This window comes from Notamacropus eugenii, chromosome 1 (assembly GCF_028372415.1).
Source record: "Notamacropus eugenii isolate mMacEug1 chromosome 1, mMacEug1.pri_v2, whole genome shotgun sequence".
NCBI classification, from domain to species: Eukaryota; Metazoa; Chordata; class Mammalia; order Diprotodontia; family Macropodidae; genus Notamacropus; species Notamacropus eugenii.
Window position 1 is genome coordinate 221,062,271 of NC_092872.1, and position 17,111 is coordinate 221,079,381.

Sequence of the window (17,111 nt, forward strand, 5' to 3'; positions counted from 1 at the left end):
TTCCTGTCTTAAATGTTTGAAACGTGCTGTGAAAAAGGAAAGTGATGGCATTTAGCCCTCCATCCAGGGAAGTACAATTATCTTTCTAGGAAATGAGAATGCCCTTGATGCTTAGATATAGGTACAATTCCCAGGATGTGCAAACACCAGTTTGTATACTAGGAGACCTAAACTGGCCTCCCCAAATGAAAGCTTTATATGAAGAGTGGATAAGGAATGTCCTAACATGAAATTCTCACTCACAGGTAATTTGGAGGTATGTTAGAAAAGGCAGCATTCTCACATAAGTACCAGCAAAGAACCAAAACAAAGATGCATTGTACATAAGATAATTAGCATCTCCCTCTCTTCCCAGAGGGAAATTTATTTCTACCACGGTTAGAGACTTTTGATTCACACAGGGTTGTTTGTCTCTGCCTACCATCTCTTCTACTCATCAACTTGAGCTAGCTTGGAAGGAGCCCTCGGGGTACAGTCATCCCAAGATGGGTGATGCAGTTGAGGAGATGGAACAGTCTAGAGAATTAGCGACCTGGGAAAGAAATTTAATAACCTTCCTGAGAGAACTTTGGCAGCATTTGGTAAGAGTTTTACTCAATGTCTGTTTCCCTTGCTTTTCAAAAGCACAGAGGGGACTCTGTCAATGAGCTTTATTCACTCTGATACATTGGAAATAATGATTTGCATCTTTATTTTATTGGTCACTACTGTAATAGACCATATGAACAATAACAATGATGTTAAAGTCTATGAGACCAGGAGGGTTGAGAAATAGACATGGAAGGAGGGAGAAAGAGAAAGAGAAACAAAAGCTTATCACAAAATTTCTCCCATTTTTTTAGAAACAGAGTAAGGACTTGGAGCTAATTAATCAATGAGAAAGATTTTCATTTCTAATAATTTATGAGAAAATGATAGGAACCAGATTAGAGAATTAATAAGGAAATGATCCAGTAGCCAGGCAGAATGACTTTAGTCAGTTACTGCAGCCCACACACAAACAACTTGACCCCATCTGGGCTGCCTCTGGTTCTAGTAGGACTAATTCTGTTATATAATCTTGGACAACCTTAGAGGGATCATCCAGCACTAAGGTATCTAAGTCAAAGGCTTATGGATACTTCAGTCATTTTTAAAAGTGTCATTCAGAATTGCTTTCCTGGAGATTTGAATCAATTCATAGCTTCATCAATGGTGTATTATTGTGCCTGTCTTTCCACAGTCCTTCCAAAATTGACGATTTCAATCTTTTGTCATTTTTGCCAGTTTCTGCATGTGAAATAAAACTTCAGAGTTGTTCTGATTTGCATTTCTCCTGTTATTATTAGTGATTTTGGGTAATCTTTTATATAATTATGATGTATATCATATGCATATGATATTTCATATGATCATATGATACTTTGAAATTCTTATATTCTTATCCTTTAGCACTGCTGATACTGCTCTTAGAGAACTGGGTCATACTTTTGTATTCAGTTTCTTTTACCTTTATTTCAACTTCTGTACATCTTTTAAAAATCTTAGTTGGTTAATGTGTTCCCTGTATATCCACATCAATCTTTTTAACCTTGTCCCCTTTTTCCTTCTCACTGTTTCTACTTGTGTCTTCAGAATTTCATTTTTATAGGTTCTTCTCCCTTCCAGTATAATTTTCCATGAAGAATATTGCTCCAGATGATCTTATCTAACTTCCTTTGAGTACTCTGAAATCAGATATTTTAAATAAAAATGGAGAAAAGTACCTGTAAATACAAAAAGTTTTATAGCAGCTTCTTTTGTGGCAGTAAAGAATCGGGAACTTGAGTGGATGTCTATCAGTTAGGGCATAGCTAGCCAACTTTTGGTTTATTAATATGATGGAATACAATATCGTTCTGTAAAAGATGATGAACAGGATGGTTTCAGAGATACCTAGGAAGATATTTATGAACTGGCATGGAATAAAGCTAGGAAAGCAATTTACACAGTAACAACAAAGACGAAAGGGCAGCTAGATAGTGCAGTGGATAGAGACTGGGTCTGAAATCAGGAAGAACTAAGTTCAAATCCATCTTCAAACACTTACTAGCTGTGTGACCCTGAGCAAGTCACTTAACCTTGTCTGCCTCAGTTTCCTCATCTGTAAAATGAGCTGGAGAAGCAAACCAGTCCAGTTTCTTTGCCAACAAAATCCCAAATGGTCTCACGAAGAGTAGGACGTGACTGAGATGACTAAATGACAAGAACAAAGATCAATAAATTTGAAATGCTTAGGAATTCTGATCAACATAATTACCAACTACAATTCCATGAAACAGGATACCCACCTTAGGGTTAGAGAGGTAATGAACTCAGAGTGTAGATTGAGACACTATTCTTTTTTGAACGTGGTGAATGCAGGAATTTGTTTTGCTCAACTATATATGTTTGCAATAGGGATTTTATTTTTCTTGAATTATCAATGGGTAAAGAAGATGGACTTCTGTTAATTTTTTTAAATTAATTTGAAAAAATAAAAGGGAAAAATTTTAAGTAAATTTCTCTTAAATCTAAATACGTATCAGATCATTCTCAGATTTCTTCTGCTTTATCACTAACTATAAGATATAAAAGTTACTCCTTTCTCACTCCTCTCTCCCTGTCCTAGTTTTCCATTATTTCCACTCCAGCAACCAGTTTCTCCCTGCTGGTGAGAGTCAGGTTCAGAATAAAATTTCCCTTGATGGTTATTTCACCTTTTGAAGCATGAAATTATCATTAAGGCAAGTCAGGAAATTATTCACTCTTCTTCTGACAGAGAGAAAGAGACTTCAGAAGATGCCTAGATAATTGAGGTCACTCATCACTAATGTCTAATTCTTCTTGTGCCAGGCTTCTAATCATTTCCCAGAGCTCATCGATTTCCCCTTTTTACTTAGGTAGTCTGTAGTATACACTCATACTGCATCTGTTTCTGTTTCCATTAATGTTTCCCCAAATATTCCCTACCATATTTCTATCCTCTGATTCCTATATTTCTTCACAGGAGTACAGCTTCTTAGTATGTGATTTCTTATTCCAACTTTCCTTTTAAAATAAGGTATGCCAGCTCAGATTCAATCCAGCTCACACTCTGTCTAGCTGAGATTCTATCTGGCCCGCTTGTAAGCGTCACAAATGCTCCTTAAGAGGCAACCTAATTAGGCAAATCCTTAATAAACTTTGTTTTCTTTGGCTTTAAGAAGGCTTGAGGCGAATTCATTCAAGCGCGACCCGGACTGTCGGTATTTTGGGGTCCCCCATCACCCCTCAACCTCATCATTTATGGTTCCCTGATCCGGATAAGCAGCTAATCTCAAGTTCTTCTGCTCAAACTGGAAGAGTGCAAGCCATCAACTTCCAGATGACAGCCCATGCTGTATACCAACCTCCGTCTGAATCCAAGGTCTCCAGCCCACTGGACCTGGCACCACCCACGTTCTGAAGTCTGACCCCTTGAACAGGACCCATCAAGGCAGGAACAGCTCTACGCCCCTTGTCAGCAGAAAGAAGTTTCAGAAGCTGAGATCTTCGCCCTTTACCCCAAAAGAATTTGGGTTCAATCTGTTTGAGGGGGGAATGATGAGGTTCAGACTCTGGGAACTTCCTTGAGCTCTCCTGGAATCTCCTCACTTGATCTGACTTTTCATGCTCAAATTGAGCTCTCCTTGTATCTCCCCACAGAACCAGGCTTTTCATACTCAAATCTGTGACCATTGTCTGTTATCTCTTGATTGCCCCACCTGCTTCCCACCCAAACCCTCCATTGTCTGACATCTCCTGATAGCCTCCAGCTGTTTCCAGCCTTTGACCCTCCTTGGACTTCTCCTCAACACCCTTCCTAAACCCCTCCTCCCATCACTCTGGACTACCAGACCCGCCCCCCCCCCCATCCCCCAGATCCCTCCTGTACTCTTTTCTGTATTTAAGTTCCATCTTGCCTCCATGAAGGTGCTCAGATGCAATCCAGCTGAGATTCTATCTGGCCCGCTTGTGAATACAAGCGTTACAAATGCTTAGGCTCCTTAAGAGGCAACCTAATTAGGCAAATCCTTACTAAACTTTGTTTTCTTTGGCTTTAAAAAAAATAAAAATAAAAATAAAATAAAATAAAGTATGCCTATCCAAAGTTATATTTCAGTCATAACTTGTAGCCCTCCAAGTCACAGTGGTATCTATGAGGTTGTACTTACCTCCTTGCATTAGGCTCTCTCTAATTCATCTTGCTTATTAGTCACAAGCAAGCACTTAAAACAGTGCCTTCAGATTTCTAGAGCTTCAATCTTGGTCTCAGGGTATGTGCCTAAGTAACTGGAAAAATCGCTTGACCTTGGTTTGAATAGAGGGATCTTCTATTTATTGCCCTTATGACCTAAGAAAACTCTCTAGGTTTGGTTCTCTCAGCTATAAAATGAGATGATCTCTGAAGTCCTTTATAGCCTTAAATCCAATGATTCTGTGACTTTGTAGATATCAGTCAATAAGGAAATTATGAGGTGGACCTGGAATCCTGCTTAATTACCAAAATGATATGTAACCAATCAATATTATCAAGGTAATCAATAAAATTTTCAATGAAAAAATATACATCCAATAATGCTGCTCATTGCCACAGTTTAATTAATGTGTACCAATCATATTTAAGGTGTTTCCAAACAGTCAAGCATTCCCAGAAGCGCCTAATAAAAACAATTACATAGACTTTAAGAACAGAACATACTTTAACCCACATGTGTAAGTCTCCATCCTATCTCATTCAAATTCTCAGCCCAATCCACATCTCATGAATGATGATTGCTACTTGGACAGTATTTATAATATTTAGTAAGACAAGCAAATAGTAAAAGGGATGAAATTAGACCTGTTTTCTATTATTCTCCATTTTGCTTTGACTTCCTGTCATTTGGAGAATTGTATGATCTTTGTCACTAACATCCTGCCTGCTACGTTTCCTAGAGGACAATAATAACACAAATATGCAGCACAAAGAACTTTCTACAAAACCACCCTGGTAATGCAAATATTGCTTATCATGTCCATTTCACAGCTGAGGAAAAAGGAGGCTCAGAGAGGTTAATTTACATAGGATCACAAAGGTACTGTCAACCTTCTGAATTTTCTGAATCCACTACAGCATGCTCCCCCAACCCAGTGAGGTGCCAACTCAGGCTGATAAATATTACTAGGATGGTCCAGGTATGGGAAGTAGGAGGAATTTTTTTCTGCTTTTTAGGGATTCCCTAGTGCTTTTCGAGGAAATGAGACTGTGTATGTGTGTGTGTGTAAATACATATATATGGGGATAGAGGTTAGTGGAGGTGTGAATACATGCATGTATATGTATATATACATATATACGTATACATATGTACGTGTGCATTTTTTTCTGGTACCTGGTCAAGCCTTTTAAGAATCAATTATTCATTGAGGATGCTTGGGCCAGTTATCCCAACAATTCAAGAGAAGGACCACTTTATCTTCTTAAAAATTTCCTCTTGATATCAAAGTACAACCAAGTTCACCTCTCCCAAGTAGCCCCAGGATGGATTCTAGAATTGAATAATCACAGGTCACAAGGTCATACATCAAGAGCTAAATGGGACCCTAGAGATCAAAGTACTTTAGGACTTAAGTATAATCTATTTTAAAACAATGAAACAGAGTTTCTTAATAACTCTACTAGTAATTGCTAACACATATAGCAGTTTAAGATTTGCAAAGTGCTATATGTATATATACATATATATATATTACTCTTATCTGATCCTTACAACAATTCTATAAGATAGGTGCTATTAATTATCCTTATTTTACAGATGGAGAAACTGAGATTAACAGCTGTTAAACCACTTGCCCAAAGTCACAGAGTTATTAAGTGTCCAAGGCAAGATTCAAACTCAGGTCTTCCCAATTCTCAGTTCAATGCCCTTTCTATCCATCATGCTGAAAACTCCCTCCCCCTCAAATACATTCATTCCTTCATCTTTTCCCTTCATGTTTGGTGATGCTTAATTAACGTAATATTACTAGTTACTTAATACAGAGTTAACTGGTATTTTCCTCTCACTCTTCTACTTCAGCTGGTTCTTTTTTGTAACAATTCATTACTAAAGTGAGGTACCATTGAAAACATGCAATCAGAATCCCAAATTGCTTCTCTTCTGGGATCTCCCAATGATCTTCACCAATGAAATCCACTTGTCCTTTGCAGAAAGAGCATCTTTAGTGATCTTTTAAGAGCTAAATTATAACCTAGTGGATCTTCTAGTACTTTAGGTACATTTTCTTAAGCTAAAGGAAAGAGATTCTTACAAACAGAAAACTGTCCTGAAGATGAGAGGGCCTGAGTCATGAACTCTGTGAGCACAAAGTCAAAGTTCTTTGTCAAACATAAGCAATTCCAATGTTATGTCCATGCAAAGCACAAAACATTAAGCTGTCCAGGATGTCCTTTAAGCCATCACACAAGACTCTGGTGTCCTAACAGGTCCCTGGAAGACCTAGGAAAAAGACGTGGCTGTCTCTGCCACAAAATGAAGCCAGTGCTCCTTTATACCAAGCTTCCTTTAGACTAATTCCTTGCATCTTCTTGCTACAAGGTCAAAGGTTGTGGTTTCCAGGCCATACATGGTTTCAGGCTACTTCCGATGTGAGTATCTTTTTGTCCACTGAGTCCAAGAGTCACTCTCAGGCATCCCCATCAGGCACTAGATTAAAGTGATGAAAGCATAGTATATATGTACAATATTAAATATCAATTATTTTTAAATTGTTATCTTTTAGTCGTTTCAGTCAGGTCCCACTCTTCATGACCCCATGTGGGGTTTGTCATTTCCTTCTCCAGCAATTATTTTTATGTAGAATACTAAAAACGATAACAATAGTGGTGATGATATTATAACAATTAATATGTGTTTAGTACTTCAAGGTTTGCAAAGCATTTTCCCGAGCCATGACTAGGAATTCTTATACCTAAGTCAAATTCAGGTAGGGAAGGGGCTGGGGTAGATGCAGAAGGAACAGTGCACCCCTAGGGGAAATCATGGGAGGGAGGTGGGAGGCCCATCCCCCAGAGATTCTGGGCCATGCCCTCACAACACAGCCCAAGTTTCCCCAGCCCCCTTCTCCCTAACTGCCAAAGAAAGTGGAGGGGAAGTAAGGGGGCTTGAGGAAAGTGGCACCAAGGCAACAAGACCCATGGGGTGGCAGCACAGGGCCAGGTGAGGGAGCAAGAAGCAACCTCCCACCCAAAATATCACATTTTTTTCCACATACAACAATTTTTTAATGTTATTACAAAGAAACAGATGTCATTTCATGACTCAAAGAAAAATACATCATCCCTTTCCATTTATGATATTTTAGTGATGAAACAGTAAACATCATTCAATGATTTCCTTGATTTCTGTTTGTCATGAATTAATACCTTGATGTTTGGTGCCCCCATGGTTGGCAGCAACTTAGCTGACCTCCCAGTGGAGCATCTCTTTCCTGTGACCTCTTTCATCTTTTGACCAGAGTAATCTTGATCCCATTCTTCTACTACCCAGACTCCCCCACTCCCTCTGCCCTTCAAAGTGCAGAGAAAGGATACTGAGGATGACTCACTGTGCTACAATTACTTCCACATCAACAAGAAAAAAACCCTCATTTATTGCATGAAATCCCAAAGTAAAAAAAAAAACAGAACTGTTTTCCTAACTACAAGTCTATGTTAGCTGTGTTAACCAAATAATGTGTCAGTCCTTGTTCAGGTTAATAAAACCTGTAACAACAGCAGCAACAGCTCATATTTAGACATCACTTTGTGGTCTGCAAAATGTTTTCCACACTTACGTCATCTGATCCTTACAACAACCCTGGGAGGTAAATGATTATGTTTCCGTTTTACAGATGAAGAAAGAGAGACTTATGCACTTTAAGTGGTTTGCCCAGGGTTACGACACTAGTAAGTGTCTGAGGCAGGATTCGGAACCAGGGCTACTGATTCTGAATGCTTTATGTACTGTACCAGACTACAAAGGGTTCCCAAAAGTCTGCATCCTGTTCCCCTTTGCCCCACCCCTGCACACATACACACACACACACACACACACACACACTCACACATACACAGCTTATCAGAGCACAGCACTAAGGATCAGAGGTCTGTTACTTGCCAGGGCCACTCATCTGTTTTCTGTTCCATGACCATTCATGGAATCTAATTCTCCTGATCAATTACCTTGCCAATAAGTGCCCTTTGGTTATTCAATCTGGCTTTCCAGCCAAGACTAGAGCATTTAACATGAGACGTTCTTAGCTGGTGGAGACAATAAAAATGAACAGGCACCCGTGTATAGATGGATATGAGCAAATTCATGACCAGTACGTGAAAAACAATTCAAAGATGGACCCTCATGAATAAAGGAGAGTACATCAGATAAGCACCATGGCTTAAATCTTGACTTCCATGCTGTATTTGCCTAAATACAACAGAGTGGGAGGACTCACTGAGATCACCACCTGACTACTTCTGACTTCCAGGAAATTGTTCTCTCCAAACATGCATTTATTTGTTAGTTCCCAGGAACATTAATGGAAAAAAACGAAAGTCCTGGATTCTCCCCCATCTCATTTATTGCTGAGTCATCAGGATAAAGACCGTCTCTAGAGTACCTGGAACATGCTAGTGCAGCAAGGAGCAAGGTACTCTGCAGCTCTTGCAGTAGCCTAGAATTCACATTTATTTTTTAGCATTTAATTTTTAGCTTAATTTTTTTTAGCTTTGAGATTTTACCATCTCATGGGGTTGCCCCTAGGTTCCTGAAAGCTGAGCCAAAAGAGTCCAAACCAAACTGGTCCTACTCATTTGGAAAGGATTTGGGTACAGCCCTAGAGAAGGAATATGTACATGACTGTTGTCGTAAAACAGCTCAGCCAGGTGAGAAGGGGCTTATCACCAGAGAGGTGGCCAAAAGGTAATAACTTGTGGTTGTGATGTTACTATTGTTGTTATAATACATGCAGACAATCTTCCAAGGTATGTCTTGATGAAGGGAAGTAGCATCTACTGGAAAAAACTATGAATCTCTCAAAGTATTAAAAGTCTAGGAATGAGTGGCTGTAATATTTTCATCTGAGACACTGCAGTGCAAATGGACAAAGTAGGTTTCACCATGTTTCCTAGGTCACCATTAGCAATCATTATTGTGTTTCTGCTTCTACCATGCCAGAGTGTAAATGGGGACAGTGGGACCTGCTGGCTGCAGCAGTGGCTCATCTCCAAGCTGCTAGACAGGGTTGGGCTCAGAGCTCGACTTCAAAGATTCTTTGGAGAGTTCACTCTGCACAGTCGAAAGAGGTAACTGTTCATAGATTTCCTTTGAAGGTTTATTCTGGCAAATGAAGAATAGTGGCTTCATTTCCTTTTTGAAATTACTATTCAGAAATCCATAGATGATGGGGTTGATGCAGGTGGATGCCATGGCTACCAAATGACACACTAAGAAAATTAGGTTCCCATAGCAGATAGGAATAGCTTCATGATACCAGTCCTCAAGGCCATTGAAAACATGCAGGGGTAACCAGCAAATGGCAAAAGCTGCAACCATGGACAGAAGCACTGAGTTGATCCTTTTCATCTGCGTTACACCCAAGCAGTGCTCGTTCTTCTTAAAAAGATCCCTTCTCCTCTTCAGGCGTCGATGGATGCGAAGGTAGCACACAATGATGAAGGTCAAGGGTGCAAAGTATTGAAGGAATAACAGGAGGATGGTGTAAATGGATTTATGTTGAGCCGTTGGCCAGGATTCTGTGCAAACAGCCTTGTCCACTAGAAAATCCATGGCTTTGGATTGGTTCTTTTGGAACACATTCCTCAAGATGCTATTGGCCATGAAGGGCATAGCTAAGAAGCAGGCAATGAGCCAAGTACCCACAATCCCTAGGTAGGCCTGAACCATATTAGGCATATAGCCTAAGGGATTGATGATCATATGATGTCTTTCTAGGGCAATCAGAACAAGAGAGAGAACAGACACAGTCACTGACATGCATTGGATAAAGGCAGACAGTTTACACATGGCATCCCCAAAGATCCAGTAATCCATGATGGTGTAGATGAGTGTAAAAGGTTGGCAAAAAAGACTCATAATAAAGTCTGAGAAAGCCAGATTTGCAATGAGGATATTAGTCACATTGGCTTTCTCCCTCTGTCTAATTACCACTCCCACCAGACACAGATTGCCAAAGATGCCTATGAAGGTCTCCAAGCTGTAAGCAATGACCAGGAAGGTATTCATGTCAATGGAATTCTGGCAATGATCTGAGAAATTTGATAGGACACCCTTTCTCCAGCTCCTGTTTTGAGCTTGGGTTAATACTGACAGTAGATTGGAAAAATTAGTTGAACTCATATTGGAGACAAGGCGAACAGCAGGATCTCTTGAGCTATGACAGGCGCTTCAGCAGGTCTACAAAGACACCCGGGAACACCTGCAAAGAGAAAGGTCATTGAGCAAAGTCTCCAAACTACAATTCAATAAGCATTTATTAAATGCCTTCTACAGGTAAGGAGGGAGGGAAATATTGCATTTTCATCTTTCCAAAAGGAAAGGGTAAAAATAAATCCTTTCCTCAAGGAGCATATATATACTCAGTTGAAGAAACCAACATGCATACAGATAAGCAAATACAAAATCTATGCAAAGAAAATACAAAAGTAATTTCTATGGGAAGAGCACTGACTGGGAGAATCGGGTCAAATGACTTGCCCAAGGTCACACAGCCATGGTCTGTGCTTCTGGAATATCAATTTGACATCTGTGTGGAGGGTGGATTAGAGAGAAAAGAGACTGAGGCAAGGAGAGCAATCAGGAGGCTACTGCCAAAGTGGTGAAAAGAGCCAGGTAGCCATGTTAGTGGAATTAAGGGAACATATGCAAGATATATCAGAGGTAGTATCAATATAAGTCTAAGTGATTCTGAATACCACTAGGAAGATATCAGTGGGCAGGAGTGGAGTAGAGAAGCATGGGACAACACACAAAGATTTGTCCCAATATACCTACTTCGTAGAATCAAAGTTTTAGAGATGAAAGGGATATTGGAAGACATCTAGTTCTGTGAAATGGGTACATGAGTAATCAAACACAATGGGAGGGGATGACATATGTTGTTGAAGTTATCTTTATTCTGCTGGGTTTTTTAAATTTTAATTACTTATAAATGTTTTGTTCATTTTGTTATATTTTCAGTTTAAGTCAATAGCAAATCATCTGTTTAACACATGCATACACATACACACACACATACACACACGCACACACACACACACACACACACACACACACCGGGCTTCCTTTTAAAATGTGGCACAGGGACAAGATATTGTTGGAATAGGGGATTTCAACCATCTGGACCCTTGTATAATGTCATTCAATGGGACTAACTGGGGTCTCTTCCCATGATGCCACAAAATAGAATTCTGCAGAAGGAAAGTCTCGAAAGATCAAGGGAGCTCCCAGTACTGAAATATTGAGATCAAAACACAAAATGGGAGGCCAAAGTAAGAGGTCTGCCCAGAGATCATAAGAGTAGAGCAACAAAAAAACATTCACAAGGTCCAACACATGGGCAAGAAACACACATTGAGGTCAGGCTAATATAATAATAATAAGCATTTATCTAGCACGTTAAGGTTTACAAAGCTCTTTGCATGTGTAATTCTCATTCGATCCTCGCAACCCTGTGATATGCTAGTTTTACAGATGAAACAACTGAGACTGAGAGGTTAATTCTTGCTCTGGGTCACATAATTAGTAAGTGTTTGCAGGATGTTTTGAACTCAGGTCTTTCTAACTTCAAGTCCAGCTGCCTCTAGGTGGCTAAAATTTTCTTAAGTGTCCAGCATGACCTGAGATTGAATAATGAGTTTGTCATGCTCAAAATATTTTATATCCTTTTAAGCCTGGACATGTTAATGTTAATAAGGAAGGCCACCATCCTTATTTCTCCAAATAAGCTTCGATTGTGGACAGCTCCCAATAGGAAACAACAGGGTCTGAGCATCAATAAACACCAAAGATACAGGAAAGCACTAAATGTGTATAAAAGATGGAAAGCAGTCTAATGGAGCATAGTACACATAGAAGATAAGATGAAGCTAAAAGTTAAAGAGACAAATACAGATTTCTGGGTCAGTAAATATTCAGCCTAATAATAACATCTATATTGTGTTTTAGGATATACAAAGTACTTTATAAATATTATCTTATTTTTATCTTCACAATAACCCTGGGAAGCATGTGTTGTTATTATTATACCCATCTCACAGGAGAGGAAACTGAGGGAAAGAAATATATGTCCTGACCTGGTCACATAGCCTGTGAGGCAGAATTTGAAGTTAGATCTTCCTAACTCCATGTCCAGAGCTTTTACCCACTTCATTACCCCCTAGCAAGAAGCCTAGCACTCATTCTATTAATAATAGATCACATTCCTATAGTACTTAAAAGTTTACTTGGCATTTTATATCCATTATTTCATTTGATCTTCACAACAATCCTGTGATATGGGTAGTATAAGCATTGTTGCCTTTATATTAAAGATGAAGAATATAGAAGTCAAGGAAGTTAAATGACTGAACCAAGATCACACAGCTAGTTCAGGGGCAAAGTCAGAACTTTGACTCAAGTCATCTAACTAAAAATCTAGTTGTCTTTTCTCTACTCCAGGCACCTTCCTGCTACAAGTCCCTTCCTTAAAGCAAGACGGAAGAAAGAAGTAGCCAACCCCTGTGTTATGTTATCCCTCAGCAATTCAATTCAATAGACATTTATCAAAAGCCTAATATATACCAGGTACTGTGCTAAGCCCTGGGGATACAGACAGAAGCAAAAGACAGTCACTGCCCAAAGTCGCTGACCTCCAATATCATCAAGGACCACCGAGAGCCAGGTTCCTAAAGATGCTGCTAGAAACCATCAGTAACTCAAAAATAAAATGCTAGGATTAATGACAAACTCCAGGGCCCACAATTCTCAAATTTGTCGTTCATTTTATCTTTGCTCTTATCAAGAATTTATGTCAAGGACTGAGCAATGAATGACAGGTCAAAATGGGATGGAATGAAAGTGAAACATAGAACAGAAGAACAAAAAATGAAAACTTTGGGGATACATTAAGTCTATTACAGTAGTAAGAATGCTGAAACATAAGGAGTGGAGAGACTAGCTTGTCAGAAGCACAAAAGACCCTAGAAAAATGGTGACAATGAAACAGATAAAGAAAGATCAAGGAAACGTTGCTTACAAAGAGAACAAAAGACATTGATATACACCATCTGTGGAGATTCTGTTTCGTGTAGCACTAGAGAGAGAACTGCCAATATTACAGGTTATTATCAAAGAGGTTTGCATAATCCATAAACCACAACTTCAATAAATGTTTGTCAGAGTTGAAGAGCACAGATAATGTCAATATTTTTTTAATATTCTGTAAGGTTAAAAAGAGATAATGGCCCTGAACATGTTTGAAAGTATAAAAAGCTATTTAAATGTCAGTTAACCCATTTCTAACCTGGAAAATCATGACAATGATGTGGGCATGTGCCATTGAGTGCCAGGACAATGCTAACACAGAGAGCTTTTCAAAGAGATCAAATATTTAAATATCTTAATTCTGAATCCATTATAAAATTCCCTGTTAATGAATCACAAAATCAAAGACACAAAGGGGAACCTCTCAAAGGCAGCAGAAATTTGGGGAAGTGGACCTAATTGTGGAGTCAGGAGACCTGGGTTCAAGTTTTGCCTTTATGCTTACTGACTATATGACGAGTAAGTCATTTGAGCTCCCTGAGCCTTGGTTTTCTCATCTGTGAAATAGGAATGATAATATTTGTACTACTATGAGAAGATTAATTGGAGGAAAGTATTTTGCCTACCTTAAAGTACTCTATTAATGTGAAGAATTGTTCTACTACCATTCATTCCACTGGACTCTCAACTCAGTCTGGTTTTCCTCCCAAGCTGCCCAGGCTCACCATGAGAAGGGAAGTCCCTGGGGAAGAAGAGTCAAAGCAAGCTGCCCAAAGACCAAGGACAGGTTACTGCTTCTGGGCTTATTTTCCAACAAGGAACCTTGCAAGAAAGATGCTTTTCTTAAGGGTTCCCAACCAAGGTTCCAGACCTAATAAGTTCATATAAGGTTCTGATGAGGTTTCTAGCTCTGGCATATTTGTCTTCTTTGTTCTTGCCAATGACCCAAACATTGCTTACCATAACTTTTTTAGGCAGGCAGATGAAATTTCAAGGCAGTCTGAAGCAGTATCAGAGAGCCAGGGTACCCACAGCCACTCAACCAATGCAGTAGCACAACATGATTCCACACGAATGATTGTCAACCATCATCCTTGAAAGCTCTGAAAGGCTAGGGTTCTAAATAGGTTCTTAATAAATGCTTGTTGAATTGACTTATATAGGCTACAATTTAGGAAAAAACATAAAAAGAGGAAATATAATAGGGACAAATGCAAAATCATACACTGGGGTTCAAAAAGTCAATTTTGCAAGTAAAGACAGATAGTAGTTCTGGCTAGATAGTTCATCTGGGGGAAAAAATGTGAGGAAGAGGAAATTTAATGAACTCCAAATTCAATAAGAGTCAACAATGTGAAATGGTAACTAAGAAATGTAATTTGACTTTAGGCTACCTTAAGAGTTATTGGTTCGTGTCCAGGACAATAGAGGTGATATTCTCTTTGTATCCTGCCTTGACCAGATCATGTCTGAGATATGGTAGTCAGTTCTAAGTGTTCCATTTTATAAAAGATGATGATAAACTGGAGCCTATTTGAAGGAAGGCCACTAGAATCAAGAAGGGTCTTGAGACCATGTCACATGATACTTGAGCAGAAGGAACTAGGAAGAATATTTAGGCAGGACATGCTAATTGTTCACAATGGATGCCATAGAGAAGAAGGATAAGACTTATTCTACCTAGCTGTAGGAGCAATGTACAACTAAGTAAATTGAGGCTTGACATAAGGAAAGACTTTCTAACAATGAGAGCTCTTGAAAAGTGGAGAGGGCTGCCTCAGAAGAAAGTATGCTCCCCTTCACTGGTGTCTCTAAGCCAGAACTCTATGACCACTCGTTGGTATGCTGTGCAAGGGATTTTTGCTAAGGTATGGGTTGAACCAGATGGTTTCTGAGGTTCCTTCCAACTCTGGGACTCTGGAATTGGAGATGACATTTGGTCTCACAGCAGACAGGGTCACTCCCTTATGGCTAGCATAAATACCTGCCATTTCAATTGCTCTTGTCCAGTCCCCAGTGGAGGCAAGGAGTATGTACCTGCCTTATAATAGTCACTCATATTAATAATAATTCATTTAGTCTTTCCCTATGTCTTATGAAGGATTATTTTCTTTTATATATTTTTAATTAAGATACCAAGAAAAAGCTAAGGAGACCTGCTTTCAAATACCTACTCTGACAGGTCTCTATGAATTATCCAAAGGATTTATGCTCGTCAAGATTTTTATCAAACACTTTGATGAAATCATGACTGCATGCTTGTCATATTTTACACAAAACTGGGAGACATTGCTAAAATACTGGAAGGTCAATTCAGGATCCAAAAACTCTCAACAGAATAGAACGGAAGGCCAAGTCTACTAAGATGAAATTGAATTTTAAAAAAATAAATTTCAAGTCCCCTACTGCAGGATTCAAAAAATTAACTTCTTCATATGGGAGAGATATAGCTACAAAAGTATAATATGAAAAAGACCTGGTGTTCTTAAAGGACTTCCATTCAATGGGAGTTAACACTGTAACAAAGAGTACAAAAATGGCAATGTAGTCTTAGAGATGGTTTTGGTTTCTTTACAATCAATCAATATATATTTATTGATTATAACTTATTTCTAAGCACTGGGCCGGACATTAATAAAACAGTCCACACCCTCATGGGGCTTATATTCCCATGATCATAATGTCAAAAATCATTCAGAGTTCTTTCAGAGAGTCATTGTGTCCAGAACAATGGTAGAAATAGTTATTTGTACTTTTTTCCTGTAAAAACCATTGGTTTTAATTTTAGAAAGGAAATTCAGAGCCAAGTAAACAGGTTGGTGAAGGTTCCCCTACACAACATTCTGATTCCCATCTCCATGCTTTTATATAAGCCTGCCTTTTCATCTTCACTCTTGGATCGTTAACTCCCTGAAAGACTCACCTTAAGGGGCACCCCCTACAGCCATTGGTAAAGATACTGGAATGGTTCACCATTTCATTCTCCAGTTCATTTTACAGAAGAGGAACTGAGGCAAACAGGGTTAAGTGACTTGCTCAGGGTCACACAGCTAGTAAGTGTCAGAGGCTGGATTTGAATTTATGAAGATAAGGCTTCCTGATTCCAAGGCCAGTGCTCTATTTATTACACTACCTAGCTGCCTTCTCAGGTAATAGAGATAACCAAATCTAAACTGTAAGAGCCAGGAGGGCAGAAACCACAGCATATTAGTGAAAACAGCATTGGATCTGGAGCCAGATGACCTGGGCTCCAATTCTGCCCGTAATATTTACCTAAGGGATCACGGGCAAGTTTCTTAACCTCCCTACAACTAATTCCTCATCGGTGAGGGGACTGGACTAGATGACTTCTAAGATACTTTCCAGTTCTAGACTTATTATCAATGTGATATCTAAACACTGCCTCTCCCCCTTCCCTCAGCATGGTGCTCTATATACAAGTAGGCATGTAAAATGTTGGTTGAATTGAAGTGAATTATGTTGCGCTGAGGTGACAGAATCAGTGAATATTCCTTTTCACCCTACAACAGTGATCATCTTTAAAAGACCTTGAAAGGGGGAGGAAAACTAACATGGGGAAGAGGCTAAAACCAGCTAGCTTCTTCCCTGCCCAAATCACAGAATGTTAGAACTGGAAGGAACTTTAATGATCATCTGATCCAATCCTCCCATTTTATGTATGAGGAAATGGAGGGTCAGAAAGGTAATTAATGAATATTTATTGATTTTATTTGAATATAAATCCATGATGGAGAGCAGACAAAAGAAAACCCCTTACCAGAACCTATTTTCCAAATCCCAGAAATTTAA

General features: G+C 39.1%; 1 protein-coding gene across 1 annotated transcript; it reads right to left on the minus strand.

The window, feature by feature from the left end:
- Window positions 1-4,603: 4,603 nt before the first annotated feature.
- NPY4R2 (neuropeptide Y receptor Y4-2) lies at window positions 4,604-10,470 on the minus strand. Its single transcript, XM_072627760.1, has one exon. It carries the CDS (start codon window positions 10,395-10,397, stop codon window positions 9,273-9,275), a length of 1,125 nt encoding a protein of 374 aa, XP_072483861.1. The 5' UTR covers window positions 10,398-10,470; the 3' UTR covers window positions 4,604-9,272.
- Window positions 10,471-17,111: the final 6,641 nt, after the last annotated feature.